This window comes from Miscanthus floridulus, unplaced genomic scaffold (assembly GCF_019320115.1).
Source record: "Miscanthus floridulus cultivar M001 unplaced genomic scaffold, ASM1932011v1 fs_152_1_2, whole genome shotgun sequence".
In the NCBI taxonomy this organism is placed as follows: Eukaryota; Viridiplantae; Streptophyta; class Magnoliopsida; order Poales; family Poaceae; genus Miscanthus; species Miscanthus floridulus.
This window is the reverse complement of record NW_027096280.1, coordinates 153,369-177,211: the sequence shown is the minus strand read 5'-3', so window position 1 is coordinate 177,211 and position 23,843 is coordinate 153,369. Positions and strand designations below refer to the sequence as shown.

Sequence of the window (23,843 nt, the reverse complement as noted above, 5' to 3'; positions counted from 1 at the left end):
TGTTATTTTTTTGGATGTTTCATGTGTTCTACACATGTTGCAAGTGCATGTTCCAAGTGTTTTATTTTTTTTCAAATGTATGTTGCTTTAAAAAAATTATGTTGCAAGTGTTTTATGTTGTTCGCCCGGGGGGGGGGGGGGGCAGGAGGACGGTGCGCGCGCCGCGCCGCGGGGGGGGGGGGGGGGTTGCAGACAGAGCGTTGGGGGCGGGCAGATGTGTGCTCCGGTCGGGGCACGCCGGGTCCCAGCTCTCGAATGTCGTCCGTGCGGAGAGAGATGAGCGGGTCTAGGGAATGACTGGCGGGCGCAGATACGGGAACGGAGTACACGCGTGGGACGGAGCGAATCCGAACGTCCGAGCGCAAGCCATGCTGTTTGATAATCATGTGTCTCCTAATGTACATGGAAAAAGTACAATTACGTGGCTCCTGCCTATCTACGAGAACATAGTCAATACAGAAGTGTTAAAAACAAGAGTACACAATGGTTTTTAGGGCAAAAAAATGCGTTTGCTCATTTGGAAAAACAGGAGTACATTATAAATTAATCAATCCGTTTGCTTATTTGGAAAAAAAACAATAGTTTTTAGGGCAAAAAAATGCCGTGTGGATACATGAACATTGTGTGGATTATTTTTGGAACAATAAAATACGTGCAGACCCAAAAAAAAACAAGAAAAATTGGATATACAAGGTCTAGAACAAGGAACAGGAACTGTGCTAGGAATAGAAACTGCCCAAGGAAGACAACGGCCCAAGATACTGATGAAGGAGATGACAGTGAGAGCCAAGATCAGCATGTAGAATCTGGTTCAGCAACAGCAACTGAGGAAGATGAAGAATCTGTACATACTACGGATGGAGCTTTCATTTGAATGATGATTTGCTTAATTAGTTAATTTGAAGAATCTGTTGCCTGCTTGATTTGCTTAATTATCTGGTTTGACTACGATTTGTAAACATGGCTAAAAATAACAAGAGCCCAGCTCAGCAAAAAAAAGGCTACAACGTGTATAGGGTGTCTATCATCCACTAGATTATTATATCTGATTATATCTGAACCAATTCAAGGACAGATGCACGCATGCACCTATGGGCATGTTCGCTGGTTGGTTTCTGGGCTGGTTTTAACTGACTGGTGCTGATTTGTTGCGAGAGAAAAACACTGTTGGTTGGCTGGTTTGGGCTGGCTGAAACCAACAAGCGAACAGGTTATATGTCTTCCAAGACTAAAACATCACTAACTTCTATTGGGAAGTTGAGATTGAATTTGCCGAACATCAAGGATACTCTGCAGGCCAGATCTATAAGTTGGATGAAGCAGATTAACACCAAGTTCCTGCTTCATCCGAGCATTAGAAACCCGTTTCTCTGCAGGTACAATTATCTCTTGATAATCTGAGCCTGTAGACTTGGCATCAATGGTTTCAGTTATCAGATCAGGATATCTCCCCTGTATCAAACTCCTAGCAAACGCAAAAACTTCAGCTCTTGGGGCAGGGTCGTCATCCACCACATTAAATATTTTCCTGGAATAGAATTATAAACATGAGAAGTGAATCATTAGCAAACAAGATACTTCCTTCCGTTTGTGTTTACTTGTCTGCAACTTTTTACTATAGCAAATTCGACCATCTGTTTTTTCTTCTAAAAAAATCTTAGATACTTCAATGTATATAACACTAATGAAGTATGTTCAATAAAGAATCATATATATGAAAACTTGATGTATCTAAAAAAATCTTTTGCAGAAAAAACGTATGGTCAAAATTGCTACAGTAAAAATTTCGGTGACAAGTAAACAAAAACAGAGATAGTATTTCAGATTTTACTAGGTCGCTACAAAGAACCAAACATGACTAAAAACTAGAGTACCAAGTGTACATGGGTTTGGAATTGAAGTTTTTATATTTGAATAGTGTATGATCAGAATATCAAACGTGCAAATATTGCATCTAGTAGAGGTACTAAACATGGTACTCCATCCTTTCTAAATTATTAGTTCTGTCTCTCTAGATACATAGGTTTTGCTACATATCTAGATATATATTATGCCTAGATACATAATAAAAATTATGTATCTAGAAAAGTTAAAACGACTTATAGTTTGGAACGGAGGGAGTACCATGCAAAGTCTCATTGCACAAAATGTGAAATTCCCACTCTACTTTTTACCCTAAGAAACGTCATGATGCATGATATAATTATGTTGGTTAATTGGTAAGTAAGATGTCTTCTAGAGAAAACAGAGATACAGTTGAAATATCTTGGTTGTGCATTTCCACAAGCAACGTGGCACAGGAATTAAGACTGAAATATTGTTGGATATCACAAACTGAAGTGACATCAATGCATCCGGAAAGGAAACCTTGCACATCTGATGCTCATGCTAGCCAAGACAGCCTGGTAGATGTCAGCCACGTGGATTCGTGCAGTATACTGCTTAGATTCTCGCAACTTCTGTCTCTGTGACAAAGATTTGCCCTTGGCTAAGGTGTCCAAAGCACTGCAGTAAACAGGGTCTAGTCATTGGAATATAAGAAAAGAACTATGAAACAAAGAATTTCACAAAACAGTCATCAAGGTACTACAACAGTCTCCAATAATATATTCTTCATGTCAAAATCTATTCTATTATTTGGCCTGGCATTATAGATATGTTTCAGTTTCCATAAGCTTTACACAGTGCTACTAATCAGCATGCCAACAAATGTTCCATTTTTGGTCAAACTGAATTAGTAGAAATTAAAATGGTGAAATGGAATGAAATTTCAGCAGGTCAAAACCTTCTTCCAGGCCCATATATTCCACCAAAACGGAATATAAAAGCAGACATATTTGGGTCATCAATAAGATTCAGCCATCCTTTTTCTGCGTTATATCTTAACTTGGCAGACTCGCTCTTTGGGTTTACTGTATGACTGCATGCACAGCAGTGTATTTAGCTTTCTATTAAAATGTACTTCATGGACAAGAAAAGAACCAATAAGTCCCTTACTCCTCATCAACCAATACACCACCACAATCACCATACACACCTGAAAGTAAGAAAGTGTCACGAAGTAGCTTTCTAAGGAAAATCTCTTATATGGTGACCTGCACACAGCATGATTTGTTATTACCCTTGACTCAGCTTCAATGTTTGACAACTTCAAATTAAGTGCATGACAAGAGAAAAAGAAATATATGCATCGAGTAATGCGTCAACTGCAATAGCTGCCCTGTGCAAATCACCCACAGATCTCCAAATGCAGTGCTAGCCACAAAACGCTTGTAAATTAGTAAATATACTTCACGCCAGTTTGTTGTATAGTTAATGGCTAACATGATACTATAAGCAGAAGAATGGAAGAAGCACTCTGCTCAATTTGATGTTACTCCACATATAATATGTTGGCAACTAAATAAGATTTATATGAGGGGTCTATCCCCATGTTTGGATGTTTGGGTGTATTAGATAGTGAAATTTCAAGTCTCTGCATCACAACTGCTTAGAGAAGATATTTGTTTTTCTTCCCCGCTATTTGAGCCTGCTAGTTTTCATAGGAAACATCAATTTCTAATGATACTGCAAGAATAAGAACCCCCCTCCCCCTCAGGTTTTGGGTTCAACTCCCTATGGGAGCGAATTTAAAAAGGCCTGGGTTAAAATACACCCCTCAGTAGCTGTGTTCCTGAGTTATACGATAAACATCTGAATCAGTTTTAGCGAGATACACATGTCCGCAGCACATCCAGGGCAGCTGGCCTTTCGGGTGTTTCTCGGCCTGCATGTGAGAAGCTTCTTAGTGCAATGCCATTGGGGTGGTCGTTTTCTTTAATATTGCAGCTTTTAGCTTATAAACAAAATATTGACATATTTATTCCCCTGACTGATTGCAGCAATTCTCCTGACTAACCCCAACAAAACTTGACAACTTTGAGCAGCAGGTGAGCAACTTCACCCTAACAACCCTAAAATCCCCAACCCCAAGTAGCATATGATTTACAAATAATGAACAGATTAAATGAAAATATCATGCAATTAAAGCTGAATATGCACAAAATATTTGAGAGCTTACTTGTTGAAGAAAGGTAGCATAACCATTCAAGATTACCATGGCTGAGCATTCTCCTCAGGTCTTCATCTAATTTAAGTAGCTGGGGTAACAGGTGCAAATTACCATAAAGTGAAATCCAGTTAGCATTAAAGCCTGATCAAACAAAAGCAAGCAATGATTGACTTACAACTTACAGGATCACCAATTCCAGGGATGGGTGGGATGGAGATGAGCAAGTGAGTTGCTTGTCGCAAACTGTGAATATTTTCCAGGCTGCAAATGACATATCTATCAGTAATAACCACTTAAAAACTCAACCAAGAACAGAGAAATTTATGTACAGGAACATACTATCATCACAGTGTTATAGACTCCTTTGGACGCACCTATAGGCATCGACCAAGCCAGCCAGCAGGCCCAAGCTGTGGCTAGGCTGGACTCTTTAGTAGATTAGATCAGGGAGAGATTAGATTGGAGTTTGTTTAGGAAAGTGCACCTATACTATAAAGGGCACCTTAGGAGATTGTAATCATTATCGAAGAAGGAATAAACTCTCCCTGGTTATCGGGGTGGGAGTTTCCCTTCGACGGTGGCGTCGAACGCTTCAGCCGTGCCCACCGGAGAAGAACCCACCGCCGACGTTCCTCGCTATCCCTTGCGTTCCAATTCCCAGTCCAGCCTTCTCCTCCACTCTCCCCTTCATTCACCACACCGCAGGCGCCGTAACAATTTGGTATCGGAGACCTTCACGGGTGCATCGACTACCATGTCCGGCACCTTCGATCCTGCGGCCATGGATGCCAAGTTGGATCGCTTCTTGGGCCAGCTCACCACCAAGAACAATCGCCTCAACTCGCATGATGCACGGCTCGCGCATGTGGAGATGGGGAAACCTGACGCCGGGAAGAGCAGCGGCGAGGACGACAACCATGGCGGCGGGGACGCTCACCGCGACGCCCGGGACGATCACCGTGACAGCCGTGACGAGAACGATGGCAGGGACTTCGATCGGGACCGCACTTGGGCAGAGTTCCACGATCGGGAACGATTCCTCCACCGCCGACGTTCCTCGCTATCCCTTGCGTTCCAATTCCCAGTCCAGCCTTCTCCTCAACTCTCCCCTTCGTTCACCATGTTAGTGTTGATCTCTCCAGCTCGGCCCAACGGCCGAGTTGGGCCTTGACCTCGCGCCCTGTTCGGGAGCTCTCAACCCTACATGGTTGGTGGGCCCCCGTCGCATTGCGCTATAAAGAGAGGTGGGGGCCGGCGACTCTCAATACGAGGTTCACCGTGAGCCGCCACGCCCACCGACAAAACCTAACCTGATCTAGTGAGGGGCGCAACCAGCGACGGGAAGCACCATCACCGGGACGCCATCGCCGTTGGACCACTTCACCGCTACACCGCCACTAGAGCGCCACCTCTTCACCGCCCTCTCTACTGACGCGATGGACGGTTCCAGCTCCACCAAGCCCTTCGATGGTCGGTACCTCTGCTCCCCTCTCCCTCTTGGATCTCGTAGTCCATGTTCTAGGGCATGGTTATCCTATTCTAGTCAAGTCAGCACCCCAAGATCTACATCTAATGATCTTGTAATTTTAACAATGGTATCAGTCACCTACGCCAGCGTGTAGATCTAGATTTTGGGGTAGAAATACAAGAGAAATTAGAAGGAGATGAATCGAAAGAAACGAATCGAGTTGAATCACCCTAACCCTAGAAGGGGAACGGACGGAGAAGGAGAGGACCTACCTGGTTTCTTCACCACCGTCGACACCGCCGCGTGCGGGAAGGACACACCGCCGCGCCCGCCGACACGCCAGAAGATGGTCAAGCCATGCTCGTCGCCGTGCGTGCGAGCCCTGGCTGAGGGCGCCACTACAAGCCCGCTCGACGGTGGCACGTTCACCCTCGGGCGAACGCACGCGCCGGCGAGGGGGCCTACGGCATCACCGGCCTTCTGTTCTCCGGCAGCCTTGAGTCACCGCCGCTGCTGCGTCGCTGCGCTGAGAGAAAAGGGGAGGAGAAGAAATGAGACCTAGGGTTTTGGGGGAGGAAGGCGGCCATGGCTTTGATCAGGAGAGGACTCCGGGGAGCCGTCCGATCCAGATGGATAGCTCTGGACGGCCGAGCCGGCTTTTGGCCCAGGCGGGGAACAGCTTTCTCGACCTAGGCCCAGGTTGCAGCCTGGGCGCGGAGTGTAGAGGCGCACGCGAACGCCTAACGGGCCGCGGGCCTCACTTTCTAGGCTGGGCCGAATGAACAGTTGACGACAGTTTTAAGTTTTTTTTTCTATTTTTTCAGTGGCATTTTGACAATATGTTTTAATCTAGTTTTTATCTCTATAAATTTGCACCAACGTGTTCAATTTTAGAGAGTAGATAAGTACTCAAAAATGCTTCTAGAAAAATAGAGTATTTTCATGTTTCCGCTGCTATGTTAATGTTTTATCCTCTAATTAAATTGGAACCAACGGAAAAATTTAATTAGAGTAGTCATATTTGTTTAAGTTAAATTATGGTATTGTTATTTTCTGACCAACGTTGATGCTAACAATATTATAAGTTTATTCATGAGTTATTTTTCATGCATTAATTCAATTTCTGCCCAACGGTGATATAGAATTAATGTAGAAGAATGTTGTATTTATGATATTGTTATTTTATGACCAAAGTTGATGATAGCAATATTATAAATTTTTATTTATGAGTTCTATGCATTAGTTCTATTTCTGCCCATCGGTGATGTAGAATTAATGTAGAATCACATTGTATGTTTTAATTTTGACCAACGTTAAATTAAGCCATGCAATTAGTATATCATGTTTTCTCACTTTCTTTGATGATGTTTTCAGGACTCAACCCTATGGCATTCATCTCGCACATTCCGCCTCTTGAAGGGGGCAACTATCGCGTATGGCGAGAGAAGTATGAGTCGGCACTTGCGCTGTCCGAGAATGACCTAGCACTTACATCTCCGTGTCCTACTGAGCTAGTGGACCCGGTGAGAGTAGAGAATAAAACTGATGCTGATTTCACTGCTTGGCAGCGAGATCATACAGAAGTGAGAATGAAATACAATCTTGATCATAAGAAGTGGCACATTTCGAACCACAAGTGCTTGATGGTGGCCAAGTCCACTAATTTAGATGCATTAAGGGGATCAATTCCATATTGTGACACCGCCACCGAATATCTCAAGAAAGTGGAGAGTCAGTTTACTGGCTCTTCAAAGGCTTATGCAAGCACTCTCATTAAGAAGTTAGTTAATGACAAATACTCTGGTGGAGGGATTAGAGAGCACATATTGAAGATGAGCAACACGGCATCTAAGCTCAAGCCAATGGACTTGGGGCTCAAGGATGAGTTCCTAATTCATTTGATTTTTACTTCTTTGCCCAAAGAGTATGAGACTTTTGTTGTGAACTACAACTTACAACCAGACAAGTGGGACATTGAGAAGTTCATTGCAATGTGTGTGCAAGAAGAGGAGAGGCTTAAGAGCTCACATGGTGACTCTGCTAACCATGTGAAGGACTATAAAAAGAAGAACTTTAATAAGAATGCCAAACCTCGAGGGAAAGCCCCTCAGAATGATCACCATTAGAAGAACAACAATATCCAAGTTGACAAGAATCAATGCAAATGGTGAAAGAAGCATGGATATTACCAAAAGAACTGTCCAGATTTCCTGAAGAGCCTTTTGAAGAGAGGTGAGAACATTATTATATTCATAGATGAGTCCTTGTATTTAAGTTATGAAAAATCTACTTGGTGGATTGACTCAGGTGTAACTATTTATGTTGCAAAGTTATTACAGGGATTCCATACGAGGAGGACCCTGCAAAGAGGAGAAAGAAGAATTAAAGTAGCAAATAGAGTTGAAGCTAAAGTTGAAGCCATTGGAGAACTCTCACTAGAATTAGATGATCATTTTGTACTTCAGCTTTTAGATGTCCTTTATGTACCCTCTTTGCATAGAAATCTAATAAGTGTTTCTCGTCTAGACGATGATGGATATGATTGCCATTTTGGTAATAGCAAATGTCAGATTGTGTTTAATAATAAGTGTGTTCGTCTTGCCTTCCGACAAGACAAGCTTTATTTGTTATCACTTTTCTGAGAATGTGTATGTTGTGAGCATTGAGAATGAGAATGCCTCCTCGTCTATAAAGGGCGTACCTAGTGCAGAAAGTTCCCGCTCAATAAGCAGAAGAGAGTTCATAATGTATCATCGAAATTATAGCATTATCGTTTACTCTATATTTCGAGGGGGAGAATAGAACGATTGATTAAGAAATCAATTTTTCTGCCATTAGAATTTTTAGATTTAGAACAATGCATTGATTGCATAAAAGGAAAGTATGTTAAGAAAATAAAGAAAGATGTCAAAGGAAGCGTAGGAATTTTAGAAATAATTCACACAGACATCTATGGTCCTTTTCATGTGAAGATTGTGGATGGTTATGATTCATTTATAACATTTACATATGATTATTCTCATTATGGCTATATTTATTCAATTAAGGAAAGATCAGAAGCATTGGATAAATTTAAGATATTTAAGGCTGAAGTAGAAAATCAGCATAATTTAAAGATTAAGATATTAATAAGATCCGACCGTGGGGGGAATACTACGGCCGACACACCCCATATGGCCAAGTTCCTGAACCTTTTTGCTAGGTTTTTACAGGAATATGGCATAGTTGCCCAGTACTCTACACCGGGAGAGGCTCAGCAAAATGGAGTAGCTGAAAGACGCAACCGTACCTTAATGGATATGGTGAGAAGTATGATAAGTTACTCTACTCTACCGATAAGTTTATGAATGAATGCGTTAAAAACCGCCATTCATATTCTTAATCGAGTGCTAAACAAGTCAGTGCTCAAAACACCATATGAGTTGTGGACAGGAAAAGAACCCTCACTTAACTATTTACGTGTGTGGGGTTGTCCAGCTGAGGCTAAAGTCTTTAACCCAAACATAGGAAAGCTAGACTCGAAGACACTCAGTTGTCATTTCATTGGCTATCCAGAAAAGTCAAAAGGTTATTGCTTTTATTGTCCTGACAGACATACAAAGTTTGTAGAAACAAGACATGATGTATTCTTAGAGGAAGAGTTGATCAAGGGGAGCATGGTAGCGCGAGAAATTAACCTAGATGAGAAGCGGGTACATGTACCTACTCTGATGGTTCAGGAGCCATTCTTCACGCTACCTGTTGTTGATGTACCAACAGTGCAAGACACTGTAGTAACAGCACCTGTTGTTAGTTCTCCTATGGCGATAATGAATGAACATGAGGAACCTGTCCTTCAGGATCCTGTAGAACCTGTTGTCACACATGAGGAAGAGCAACAATAGCCTCATACAGAACAAGCGTCAACTAACGAGGCCCCTAGAAGGTCTCAAAGAGTCAGGAAACCAATCATTCCTAATTACTACGAAGTCTATGAATGTGAAGAATTTCAAATAGAGGGTGATCCCACCTCATTTGAAGAAGCCATGAGAAGCGCTCACTCATCAAAGTGGCTTGAAGCCATACAAGATGAAATGAGATCAATGGATACCAATGTTGTTTGGGACTTAGAAATAATTTCTAAAGAAGCCAAGACAATAGGCTGTAAATGGGTCTACAAAACTAAATATGACTCCAAAGGGAATGTAGAAAGATTTAAAGCGCGACTTGTGGCGAAAGGCTTCACGCAAAGAGAAGGCATAGATTACAATGAGATATTTTCTCTAGTCTCATGTAAGGATTCTTTTAGAATTATAATGGCGCTTGTAGCACATTACGATTTAGAATTACATCAGATGGATGTAAAGACGACGTTCCTAAATGGGGATTTTGAGAAAAATATTTACATGGCACAACCAAAAGGTTTTGTTGTGGAATGAAAGGAACGTATGGGATGCCGCCTGAAGAAACCATTTACGGATTAAAACAAGCATCAAGATAGTGGTATTTAAAGTTTGATAGAACAATAAGGAAGTTTGGGTTTCAAAAAAATGTAGATGACAATTGCGTTTATACAAAGTTCAAGAATGGGAAATACATTTTCCTAATCTTGTATGTGGATAACATCTTACTCGCCAGTAGTGGTGTTAATCTACTACTAGAAACGAAGAAGTTCTTGTCCTCAAATTTTGATATGAAGGATCTCGGTGAAGCTTTGTTCGTTCTAGAAATAGAGATTCACCGAGATAGAAGAAAGGGAGTTTTAGGATTATCACAAAAGACATACTTAGAAAAGGTTCTAAAGAAATATTGTATACAAAATTATAAGCCTTCACCTGCTCCTATAGTCAAGGGTGATAGATTTGGGGAATTCCAATGTTCTAGAAACCAATATGAGATCGATCAAATGAAAACTATACGTCAGCTATCGAAAGTTTATAGTATGCTCAAGTGTATACACGCCCTGACTTGACGTTTGTTACCGGGTTACTTGGCAGCTATCAGAATAATCTAGGAATATAACATTGGAGACTGGTAAAGAAAGTTGTGCGTTACTTGCAAGGCACAAAAGGCCTCATGCTAACGTATAGAAGATCTGATTCCCTACACATAGATGGGTATTTAGATTTAGATTATGCGGGAGATGATAGAAAGTCCATGTCAGGATATATATTTACTCTCGCAGGAGGAGTTATATCGTGAAAAAGCTCCAAGCAAACCATCACTATATCATCTACGATGTATGCCGAGTTTGTAGCGTGTTATGAGACCATAGGGCAGATGAATTGGCTGAAGAAGTTCATACCCGGGTTGAAAGTGGTAGACGACATACATAAGCCACTCAGGTTATACTACGATAATAATCCAGCAATATGTTATGCTCACAACAATAAGTCAAGTGGTGCTGTCAAACACATTGACATAAAGTATTATGTTGTGAAAGATAAAGTCCGAGATCATATAATTAGTCTTGAGCAAATAAGTATAGAAAAGATGCTCGTGGATCCGCTTATAAAAGGCTTACCACCCAACATGTTCAGAGAACACTTAACCGGCATGGGTTTAAGGAAAAGCCTATGATTCCTGGACAATAAGGGCCTAGTTGAGATTCTGTTTCAAAACAGAGAGGTGCATTGTAGCTGTTAATCTAATGGCACTGACCGTGACGATGAGGCACGCTCTATGCACTGATCTGTGATGGAATAAAAAAAAGATAAAGTAAGTTAAGTTTAAGTAATAAGATGAGATCAAGGGGAAGATTGTTAGTGTTGATCCCTCCAGCTCGGCCCAACGGCCGAGTTGGGTCTTGACCTCGCGCCCTGATCGAGGGCGCTCAACCCTACATGGTTGGTGGACCCCCGTCGCACTGCGCTACAAAGAGAGGTAGGGCCGACGGCTCTCAGTACGAGGTTCACCGTGAGCCGCCATGCCCACCGACAAAACCTAACCTGATCTAGTGTGGGGCGCAACCAGCGACGAGAAGCACCATCACCGGGTCGCCGTTGCCGTTGGACCACTTCACCGCTACACCGCCACTGGAGCGCCACCTCTTCACCGCCCTCTCTACCGACGCGATGGACAGTTCCAGCTCCACCAAGCCCTTCGATGGTCGGTACCTCTACTCCCCTCTCCCTCTTGGATCTCGTAGTCCATGTTCTAGGGCATGTTTATCCTATTCTAGTCAAGTCGGCACCCCTAGATCTACATCTAATGATCCTATAATTTTAACACACCACACTGCAAGCGCCGTAACACACAGTCATTAATATGTGCAAGAGGATATGGAGAACACATGCTAAGTAACAAGGGGTGCTCAGACCTCAGAATGTTGTCAGATACACAGTTTGATATCATGGTAGCTAAGTAAACTAACCTCTACCAACTAGCCTATCTGATAGGCTTAAATTACGGCTAGTGAATCTATGCTGCAAACAGTTACCTAGTGCAAGCAATGCGTTACAAAGCCAAACTAACGGATTAGTAACCTTGTTACCACCTGCTTCTGCATGATTTCACCAGAAACTGCTATAGGCCCATCTCTACGGTCTTTGCAAGTAAAATGTGCCAGTGGGATTACTATCATTAAGGGAATAATCAGTGGACTATAGGAAGGGCTTCCCACCTGCTTACTAGTTCCTACAGGTGAATCCAGCAACTTATTGACGATTTAGGTTGTTTCTGCTTTCATTATATTTGATTCATTATTTAGAAATGTTTCTGGCTGATGAACCATCAATGTTCAAGCAAAAGGAGCAGGCTAGAAACAAGTGCAAGTATGAAAAGGGGCCAGGATAAGCAGCACGAATCCACACCTGCTCTGTGTGGCATTGAAAACGAAAGCATTCATGCCCAGCATCTCGAGCTCCCTCTTCTTGGTGGCACTGGTGCACGTCCCAGAGACCTGCCTGTAAATTCACCCACTCCCAAATCAGAAATCAAGCTGAGACGGGGAACTAGAAATTAAGGGCTTGATTTGCGCCGGAGCCGCCCAGCCAGCGAGAAGCAGGGAGGATGAAGTCGGCGGGGCAAGAGTGAGAGGGTAACCAACCAGCCCTGCGCGAGGAGGCGCTCCGAGACGTAGCGGCCGACGAAGCCCGCGCCGAACACGAACTTGTGCCGAGGCTGAGGTGCCCAGGCCACCGGCAGCGCCGCCGTCTTGGGGGCTATTCCTGGAATCATCGTGATTCGTGTTTCTGGCCCGCAAGAAGACTGTGGTGGAAATTAACAGGATCACAAATTCACAGAATCGCAGTTCAAAATAGCAATCAATTGGTTGAATCCAGTGAATCCACCACAAGAACCTAGGCGTGGGTGGTTGTGTTCTCGGTGTAGGCCGCACACGCGGATGAGTCCTGCGGGGTTGAGATCTGTCCGTATCCGAGTCCGGATATCCAACATTCGATACCGTATCCGTATCCGAATACTCAAATCATATATTTATGATGTCGATATTCAATCATATCCTATCCAATATAGTTGACACTATCCATATTCGAATCCGAATTCGGACAGAAGTATAAAAACAAATGTAATACCGTCCGTATTTATCCCTAGTCTTGCCAACCTCTCAAGTGCAGACAGAGGCGGAGCTCCACCTACGGCAGGGTACGGCAGCTGCCCCAGCTAGCTGAACTGAAGACCCCACTCCTTTCTTCTCCTTCCAATGGCCTGTCTGCGGCGGAGTTTTGCGTTGTTGGCGTTTGGTGGCTCCAGCACCCGACCAAGGAAGACGACGATGCCTCAGAAATTAGCCTTGATGGACTGGCAGTACTCTGGCCCAGTTGATACTTAGCAACGGCGGCCCAACAGGCCAAGCTAGCTCAACGTAAGCTCGTGCCATCCCTTTCGGCCTCTCCGTTTGTCTTTGATCGCGGCAGTGCCCGGCGATTTTTTTATGCAAATCCTTTTATATGAGTAATAATAAAGAGAATATCAAAGTATCACATTTTCCATTTCTTGTGGATCCAAAATTAAGGACCTAGAGCCTCCAAAAAAATCTTTGTGATTTTCTAAAATACATGCTAAAAATTAAGGGTTGCCCATATTTTAATTGTATTTGTCATCATAGTTTTTGCAGTTTGGAGACCAAAGTTCTTCCTAAAATGCTACTCTCTCCGTCTCAAATTATAAGTCATTTAAATTTTCTTGGAGAGACAAATAATCTCAAGTACTTTTAATATATATTTAGTCAAACTTACTCCTTCAAGTACAAGATGAGCACTGATTTTAAGACGGAGGAAGTTATGCTATAGCTGATCCTTTGGAAACATTGTCTATTACTATTATGCTATCTTTGAGTGATATGTACGTTTCTTACATATAGTAACTCACTCACCATTAGAAATATGGTACGCCTAGCGCCCGGACGTCCGGCCGGACGTCGCATCCTGTGCCGCTCTTGCGTCCACATCCCGCCTCACGCCCCGCGTCCCGCCCCCCAACACCTGCGCCCGCGTTTGTCGTAGGGACCCACGCCCACCCCGCGCCCTGCAACACCCGATCCATTTTTGCAACATCCAGATGAAACTTTTGCAACATACGTCTAAAATAGATGAAACATTTGGAACATACAATTGAAACACCATTGCAACATGTGCAATATTCCGATCTACTTTTAAAACATCCAGATGCAAACACTTGCAACATACAAAAAAAATAGATGAAACACTTGAGACATGCGTCTAAAACACTTGCAACATGCGTGTGCAAAAAACAGATGAAACATTGGGATAGATGCTTGCAACATACATGTATAACAATTGCAACATATGCAACAACCCGATCTACTTTTGCAACATCCGCATGAAACAATTGAAACATACATATGAAACATCTGAAACACTAAAACATGGGCTTACGTCCACAAACACTTGAAACACAACATCGCCGCACGGCCATGACCTACCTGGTGGGCAACTGCAGTGGGCGCAAGCTCGCTGGATGGTGCGCGCCCGCCATGCCCGCCGTCAGCCGAGGGAGAAGAGCGTTGCCAGATCTAAGGAGGGCATCGCCGGTCGGGGTAGGGGAGGGTTAACGGCTTGCTTGGATCTCGCCAGGGTAGGGGAGAGGGCCACCGGATCTGCGGGCATTGGACGATTCCGGTGGGTGAGGACGTCGGGGTGGGGGGAAGGGCACTGCCGGGGTGGGGGAAGGAGCCGCCGGAGTGGGGGAGGAGGATGCTGGGGTGGCGGAAGGAGGACGCCGAGGTGGGGGAGGAGCTGCCGGGGAAGGGGAGGAGGACGTCGGGTGGGGGATGGAGCCGCCACTAGCTAGGGAAGCATTGATGGTCGCGTCATCGGGTGTGGGGCAAGACGTAAATGGATAAGAATGGGGAGGGCCGTGAGCGCTGCGAGAGTGAGTGGTGGGAGGCATCCGTCCGTTCAGGCGTATTAATCATATTATTATCGTTAGAAATAAGGCCCAAATGGGTACTACTAGCAAAAGAAAAAATCGATGTCTCACGTCAACGTCTAGCTCATACACTATCGGATGAAGTTGCCTATGTAAAATAAATTACATACAATTCATGCCAAACTATTGAGATATTTTTTTAACAGCGCCTGAACTTTTGCCAAATATGTTCGAAGTTCTTCCTAATAAGTTGTAAATGGCGTACTCGCATACGATCCTACGAGTCAACCGCCTAGCTCGATTATTGAATCGTGCCTGGCTTGTTCGTGTATTTTTCCTAGCGGCATCGAAGCCCCGTTTCTACGAAAGATTCCGTTGACTTCAAGGGCTCACAAACATTGCTAAATTCGAGAGCCAGTGAGCTCAGCATCTAGTTTATGTCATCTCAGAGAATCGAAGTGGATGCGTTTATACGTAGGCCGTAGGCGGCGCGTTTCTTTCAGAATCTACCCTACCGCGCGCCTAGCTAGTACACGTAAGACGTAACAAAAGCAAGCAAGCCAGCAGACACGAGTGTACGAGGAAGAATGGCTAGCGTCCATGGCTGCAAGGACTTGCATGTCCGAGTCGTGAGCCGCGCGCCGTCTCGTGATGGCCTCCAACACCTCCATCGAGCCGCACGTCCTCGCCGTCTCCAACCTCGATCTCCTCCCGCAAACCATACAGGTCGCCATGTTCTGCCTCTACCCCAAGCGGTGTGAGGCATCCGTCCGTCAGGCATTTTAATCATATCATTATCGTTAGAAATAAGGCCCAAATTGGTACTACTAGCAAAAGAAAAAAATCGATGTCTACCACGTCAAGGTCTAGCTCATACACTGTCGGACGAAGTTGCATATGTAAAATAAATTACATACAATGCATGCCAAACTATTGAGATATTTTTTTAACAGCGCCCGAACTTTTGCCAAATATGTTCGAAGTTCTTCCTAATAAGTTGTAAATGGCGTACTCATGCCTATCATACGATCCTACAAGTCAACCGCCTAGCTCGATTATTGAATCGTGCCTGGCTTGTTCTTTTATTTTTCCTAGCGGCATCGAAGCCCCCGTTTCTACGAAAGATTCCGTTGACTTCAAGGGCTCACAAACATTGCTAAATTCGAGAGCCAGTGAGCTCAGCATCTAGTTTATGTCATCTCAGAGAATCGAAGTGGATGTGCGTTTATACGTAGGCCGTAGGCGGCGCATTTCTTTCAGAATCTACCCTACCGCGCGCCTAGCTAGCTAGTACACGTAAGACGTAACAAAAGCAAGCAAGCCAAGCCAGCAGACACGAGTGTACGAGGAAGAATGGCTAGCGTCCATGGCTGCAAGGACTTGCATGTCCGAGTCGTGAGCCGCCGTCTCGTGATGGCATCCAACACCTCCATCGAGCCGCACGTCCTCGCCGTCTCCAACCTCGATCTCCTCCCGCAAACCATACAGGTCGCCATGTTCTGCCTCTACCCCAAGCCTCCGGCCACCACCGTGGCCTTCGACGCCGTCGTGGCCACCTTCGAGGCTGGCTTGCCTTCCTTGCTGAACCACTACTTCCTTCTCGCCGGCCGCATCGCGACCAACCCGAGCTCCGGCCTCCCCGAGGTTCACTGCAGCAACCAAGGCGCGGAGCTCGTGGTCGGGGAAGCCGGCGGCGTGGCGCTGGCGAGCCTGAACTACGCCGAGATGAGCACGTCCTTGAGGAGGATCCAGCTGCCGTACGGCGAGGACGTGGCGCTGTCTGTTCAGGTGGTGTCGTTCTCGTGCGGCGGCTTCACCGTGGCGTGGTCCACCAACCACCTGCTCGTCGACGGGAGAGCGCTCAGCTCGCTCGTCAGCGCGTGGTCAGAGCTCGCCTTGTCGGGGAAGCTCTCCACGGGGTCCCAGCCGAACCTCGACCGCTCCGTGTTCCGGCCTCGCCCGACGCCGTCATACAGCGCCGCCGATCTCAACGAGGCGTTCACGGCGGTGGACGCCAGGAGCCAGGTCAACGTCCTGACTTTCCAGCAGAGCTTTGTCGAGCGCCTGTACTACGTCGACGCGTCCGACATCGCCTGGCTGCGCGAGGAGGCGAGCCGAAACGGCCGGCGCGCGACTCGCGTACAGGCTGTTTCGGCCTACCTCTGGAAGGCCCTCGCCGGCGTCGTGGGCGCGGCGGACGCATGCTGCCGGATGGGATGGTGGGTGGACGGGCGCCCACGGCTCACATCGCCGCCGGAGCTCCGCACCGCGATGCGCAACTACGTCGGCAACGTCACCACCTTCGTGCTCCGAGAGGAGCGCGTGGACCACGTTGCGCGGGCGCCGCTGGCGGACGTGGCCGCCATGGTGAGCGACACGATCACAGCGCCGGCGTACAACGAGCACATCCAGGAGCTGGTGGACTGGGTGGAGGAGCACAAGACCGAGCGGTACGTCGAGACCGCGTGCATCGGGCTGGGCAGCCCGACGATGACCGTGACCTCGTTCGCCTCGTTCGCCACCGACACGGACTTCGGCTTCGGCCCCGCCGCTATGGTACTGCCAACAAGCGCGATGACGGCGAGGTTGTGCTCTGGGTTCATGCAGATCGCCGCACGACCCGGGGGTGATGGCTCGTGGATTGCCAGCGCTTTCCTGTGGACGCAGCTTGCGGCGGCGCTCGAGTCCGACGAGCCGCGCGTCTTCAGGCCCGTCACCGCGGAGTACCTGGGCCTGTCTGCCACACAGTTCCTGCACAGCCGCATCTGATAGCTTTGCTTGCTTTTTTTTTTTTCTGATGACGTACCGTCCATATCGCATTACTTGCAATCGTCATCGCAATAACAACAATTGATACTATTTATCCACTGTCTATATTGCGTTTGCTGCAATCATATCATCGCAATAACAACTATTTGTACCATCTTGGTGCAAACAGCAAGCCACTGCTTGATAGTTTACAACCATCACTAGCGGAGAAACGGGCTGTACTTCTGGTTCTCAACCGTTTTTAGTCTCGGTTTTAGAACCGGAAGTACCAAATCGGGACTAAAGGTTCCCTCCTTTAGTCCTGGTTTCGCGCCCGAGACTAAAGGTGCACCTTTAGTCCCAGTTGGTAAGACCAACCGAGACTAAAGCGTCTCCCGGCCTGGCCACGTGGGGCGGCCCTTTAGTCCCGGTTGGTATTACCAACCAGGACTAAAGGTTTTTTTTGTTTCTATTTTCAATTGATGATTCGTTTTGGTTTTCGAATAGGTTTTCGAATACGCATTCTACGCTGCTAATAATATACGTATTCTACACGTTTATAATGTTCGAACATTTTGTATAAACTAAAATATAAAACTAACATATATATTACATGCATATACATATATTGTACATTATTTTATGTACATATAATATGTATGTTTGTGTGTGTGTATATATATATATATAATACAATTAAAGGTTGTATTGTATATTCTATTGTATCCTTGGGATAACAAAATTACTCCATCTAGTTTGGCTTCCATGTTTCGTTGACGTCATTGTAGAACTCGCCGGCGGGGTTGAGGACCTGGTCATTAAGAAATCCTACTATGGTCTTTTGAATTGCTTTCAGTTGGTCACGTCGTATGACTTTTTTCTTCAACCATAGAGTCTTCAATAAAAGTTAAAGGAAAAGTATTAATATATATATATATATATATATATATATATAGAACTACTATCCTGTAGCTGGCTACAGAATAACTTATTCTGTAGCCACTTTGAGTTATGATAATTACTATGTTAATTTACGAAGTATAGTAACTCCTTACTAAGTGGTTTAATATAACGTTATGGTAAATATCCCCATGTTATCGTAACCCAACTATCGTAAATATGTATTGACATTATAGTAATTAGTATATAAAATTATAGTAAATAGGTGGTTACTATTTGTAGTGGTACTGAATGCAATTATTATATATATATATATAATAATATATAATATATGAGTGTGTGTGTGTGTGTGGTGTGTGTGTTGCTCACTTTATATATGAGAACAAAAGAAATTGTGAATATTATGAAAATATTTATATAACATACTTGAGGATCTTTTCAGGATTCTTTTTGTGTTAAGCCCCGATAAACTCGACAAACATATATCCGAGTGTTTTCCCCTGTTCTTGCCTCAGAACCCACTTTTACGAGAAAAAAGATCCGGTGAATTGAAAGCATGCATAGTGTTAACTCGCAAACATACTTACTTTGTGTGCGATTACATCCAGTGACGCTTTGCAAGATTTCATGTGGTGATTCTCAATGAAACTTTTCCAAACACTGCGCCCCATAAAATAAAACATTAATTTGGTCTTTAATAATTGTTGCAGTTAAGAGATCGGAGTATATATAGTTGCTAGAGAGACTATATTACCCTTGGATAATATCTATCATGTCTTGGTACTCTGTTTGCTCTTTTCTTAATGAGTCTAAGATTCTCAACCGACTATTGGCCATATCGATGACCATCAATATCCAGTGATTGCTGCATATGTTTTTATACACAAATATGATCGACATTAACTAGAGTCAACATATATGTATATATATGAAAGATAGCTTAGCTAGTAAGCAAATAATTGAACAAATGTCCATATAATCGATATTAATTATTTAACACTCACTTGAAGTTGTAGGAGAAGAGTATGTCCTTGTTTTGTTGGTTCACTAAGAACCTCATGAGATTTTTCTTGAGTTCAGCTTTCCATTGAGGCGGGGGAATAGGGTGTTTGAATACGACATTTGGATCAACGAAACCAACATCATTATCCTTTCTATTTCTGAGTTCTGTCATCTCATATCTGCATATATAAAAATATAGTGTGAGGATATATAATGTATATATATACATGTAGCTTTATATATACACACTTTAATAGTAGAAAATAATCATTCTTACAGACAATAGCAGCTAATGAGACTTTTGTCGAGAGAGTCTAGGTGGCATAGTTGGTGTAATTTTTCAAACTCGACATATAGAACGTCATCGCCACGGAAGTAATGTTGGTTTCTAACTCTGACAGTAACAAAGGCCTCTCCCCGTTCACACGCCGCCATGTACCACTTGTTTAGCAGGTACATTTGCGTACCCAGTTCACCTAAGGCCTTAGGGTTGTATAGACTCTTTCCACGTTCAAATTTCTTCCAAGGATCCAGTTTCAGAGTAGATGGTCCTTCAGCGAGCACTTGGGCAAGGTCCAAACCAGTTTTCTCGTAAAACCAAGCCAGCTCCTCAAAATCGATGTCTAAGTCTAAGTTCGAACCATATTCATTATGAACGACAAGAGGGGGGACTAATTGTTGCGATTGTTGTCCGAGTTATGCAACACCTTTCCCTGGTCTAGTATTTTTCTGCGCCGCCTCAAATGACTTGGTGAGAGAGCGGTCATAGTCTAATTTTGGCCGGGTCTTTTGAGATTTCTGCTTTTTCTGGTCCACCTTCTTTCTTAGAAGATCTAGAGGTAGGTAGAAGTATGATTTCTCCGGGTTGTCCCTCTCTTCTCGTTGCTTTTTTTACTTTTTCGAAGAAACTGTCCATATCTTTTTTTATTGCAGCTTTTAATTCCTTTTTACTTTTCTCGAAAGACATTTTTTGGAGAATAACTGGATTAGATGAGACTTTCTTCTTTGTCGGCTGGTGGGACAACGACTTTGTTTGCAGGGCGGACCTCTTAGGAGCTGGCTTCCTCTTAGTCATCAAGGGAGGTGGGGCAGCTGTTGGAGGCGTTGGAGACCTCCTTGGAGGTGGCGGCGGTGGCGGCGTTGCCACCTGATTGCTCGGAGCACTATGATGATCTAGAGATTGAATAATTGGACTTAGGTTGGCGGAGGCCCTGCTGTGTGATTACAAAAAAGAATAATTAGGTATAAGAAATTGTTATTATTAATCATGCATGTCAATAGAAAGTTTGTGAAAAAATTGTTTTGTTCACTTTTGTCCACACCTATTGTCTAGCAGTTGAGGAAGTGGTGGTGGACTAGAGACCCCGGGAATAATGATGTAGCGCTTGCGCCATAATATGAATGTTTTCTCTGCTTCTCCTAGAGTCTTCTCTCCATCACCTCCTGGAATGTCAAGAGGCAGGTCACTAAAACCTTTGTTAACTCTATCCACTGAGACGCTAACATATCCAGGTGGTATTATTGCCCCATAGATTCTTAGTGTCTTGGTAGGATCTGGAGGAGAAAAAACACCGAGAGCCACCATGATTGTGGCATTCTCTTTTGGAATATGTAGCTCACATGATGTAAACGGTGCAGTGATGTCATCCACGAGGAAACGTAGCATTGCGTCATCTTGATTTGGCAACTTCGTAGAAGCGCAGCTACTTTTCAACTGATCAAGGGGGCTAATATTAATGTTCATTCCTATATTTGATGCCTGTCTCTGGGCACTCATTGCTATTTGCACTTGCTTTATGATTTCGTCCTGCATTCTAGCTTGCATGTCTTTTTCGCGCTCCTGTGCTTAAAGCAATGCCTCCCGTGACTCACGAACCAATTCCTCTAACCTGTTGATCCGCGCTACATCCTCATCCTTCCTTCTCTGTCGGCTTCTGTAGGTATCTCTATCATAAGGGAAACCATGCTCCCAAGAAATGTTCCGTCCTAAACCTCTTATTTGGCCACTGTGTTCAGCGGTCCCGAGGGCATACGTCAGTTCATCCTTCTCTCTATTAGGCCTGAACGCACCAATAGCTTTAGCTTGTAGAGCATAAGACAATCTTTGTGTTGCTCTTTCGAGTTTTGTGCCATGAACCAGCTTTCCGATCTCTAGGTCCAGTCTTTCCCCATGAGCGAAAAACCAATTCTTCGCGTGTGTGGGCCAATTGAGTGATTCTGGTGCGATACCCTTGGCAAGAATATCCGCTTTCATTTTCTCCCACTTGAGAATGGCAGTCGCGTAGCCACCTGATCCCATGCTATGGTGGTATACCTTCTGTCGGGCATTCTCTTGGTTCCTTCTCACCCGTTCCTCACCATCTTCTGATGTCTTGTACTGTACAAAATCATTCCAGTAGGGCCTCAACTTTGCGAGCGGGCTGCTGGTATTAAAATTGGGCGTTAGGTTCTTCTTGACGTATTTTGTATATAGGGATTTCTTCCAAGTCTGGAATTGTGTGGCCATCTTCTTCATAGCCCACTTTCGAACTAGTTTCTTCAATTCATCATTGTTGATAGCATCATAATCATCCGCTTGCAATGTGAAATGTTGAAGGATATCATCCCAAATTAAATTCTTATCAAGATCAGAGACAAAACTAACATAAGGCTCGTTGATCTTTTGCTTCCATTCATGGGCACTGATCGGAAGTCTGTCCCTTACAAGGCACCCACGGTGTTGCACGAATTTCCTTGCATGTGGACCAAGTGGTTCGCCTGTCTCGATATTGAATTCTGATATTATGTAGCGCCCCTCCAATAGCTTTTTCAGGCCTTGATTTTTTTTTGCTTTTCGCCGTTGTGGTCGTCGATCCAGAGGGCTACGTATAAAAAAGAATAAATTAATATCATGTGTACACATAATAGATGATAGATGTTCAAATATATATATATATATAATATTCAAATATATATATAAATATAATATTCAAATATATATATATATAATATTCAAATATATATATAAATATATATACCTCGCCAGTATTTTCTTGCACAATATTTTCTTGGTTATCTTCAAGAGCCAGGTATTGACTCCCGTCATCTACATCCTGCTGGTCACCATCGGTAAATTGAGTGCCGGTGTTGATAATATTCATCATTTCTTCATCCATGTTGTCTCTCGAGGCAGCCATCTAGCTTTTACACCACCAGATATATCTATAAAAAATAAAAACTATATCTATAAAATGAACTCCTGCAGGACATGCCACCTCAAGAATAGTAACATTTGTAAAAATCATTTCTGTATCTGTACTCCAGTAGACTCTATTGATTACTCTATGATTTCTAGAAAGTTCGTCAAAGGAGACTTTGGTAAAAGTAAGATATTGATGCAACAAATGTAATAACAACACTCTAGGTATATATAACCCGGCGGGGAAGAGGAGAGCAATGAATGAACAAGAACCCATCCAGACAGAGAGGAACAAGTGCTTCTCTCCATATAGTAATTCGTCCCAACAACACAATGGTGCTTGCCGACAAGGTTGCTAGTGTTGTGTTGTTGGCATTTTCATGGCCGTGGCCATGGTCATTGTGGCAGGTAAGTAATTCACATGATATTTCCACAGGTTAACAGAAGAATGGGAGTGTACACACATAATAACCGTTTATCGTTTATATTTATATATATACTACGTTTGGGTACGGTGATTGACAGACTACTGCGACGATATCGGGACGTGTGAATAAATAACCATCAGTACTAGTTGACCTTGCTTACGTGATCATCTCGGCGAGCATTTCTCCACCGGACGGTACCGTACTTGGCCACGGAAGAGCTCCAATTCTACGAGGAAGGGAACACGGTCCTCCTTGACGTCCGTTACCACTCGGCAGAGAACATGCTCGCCGAGCTGAACATGGTCCACGAGTTCAACTATTACGGATTTTCTACAATTTTCTAACTAGTCCACGCCAAGGAGGCGAAGGTATGCCCACCCGAGTATGAGAACTACGTGCCCTGCTACTACGTCACGGACGTCGTCGAACGTCTCAGATCTAGGGGCCGGCATCCATAAGTTCAACTAGTACGTGCGTTCCAAGCGACGGACAGACGGAGCCAACGAGCCAATGCCAACTTGCCCATGGAACGCCTCCTGTACACCATCCATGTCCACTTGGGCGCGTCAAACGCCATCGGCACTGCTTTGCGCTCGACGCAGCTACCGACGCCCCCAGGCATCTGCCGCTACCACCATGGGCTTAAGTTTTTTCCTCAACCGAAGCCACCCTCCCCGTAGCCGTGGCCGTCGTTGCTTCCCTCCTCGCAGCCGTGACCGTGAACAAGAGTGTGCAGAA

General features: G+C 44.3%; 2 protein-coding genes across 2 annotated transcripts; one reads left to right on the top strand and one right to left on the bottom strand.

The window, feature by feature from the left end:
- Positions 1 to 1,228: 1,228 nt before the first annotated feature.
- On the bottom strand, positions 1,229 to 13,195 carry LOC136530526 (uncharacterized). The gene is made up of 9 exons (XM_066523253.1): positions 13,063 to 13,195; positions 12,547 to 12,707; positions 12,311 to 12,403; positions 4,234 to 4,312; positions 4,061 to 4,139; positions 2,998 to 3,037; positions 2,786 to 2,920; positions 2,368 to 2,505; positions 1,229 to 1,528 (listed from the first exon to the last, which is right to left on the bottom strand). The coding sequence occupies exons 2-9, from the start codon at positions 12,675 to 12,677 to the stop codon at positions 1,240 to 1,242; spliced, it is 984 nt and encodes a 327-aa protein (XP_066379350.1). The 5' UTR covers positions 12,678 to 12,707; positions 13,063 to 13,195; the 3' UTR covers positions 1,229 to 1,239.
- A 3,007-nt stretch (positions 13,196 to 16,202) lies between these two features.
- Positions 16,203 to 17,618, top strand: LOC136530523 (coniferyl alcohol acyltransferase-like). The gene has a single exon (XM_066523251.1). It carries the CDS (start codon positions 16,203 to 16,205, stop codon positions 17,616 to 17,618), a length of 1,416 nt encoding a protein of 471 aa, XP_066379348.1.
- Positions 17,619 to 23,843: the final 6,225 nt, after the last annotated feature.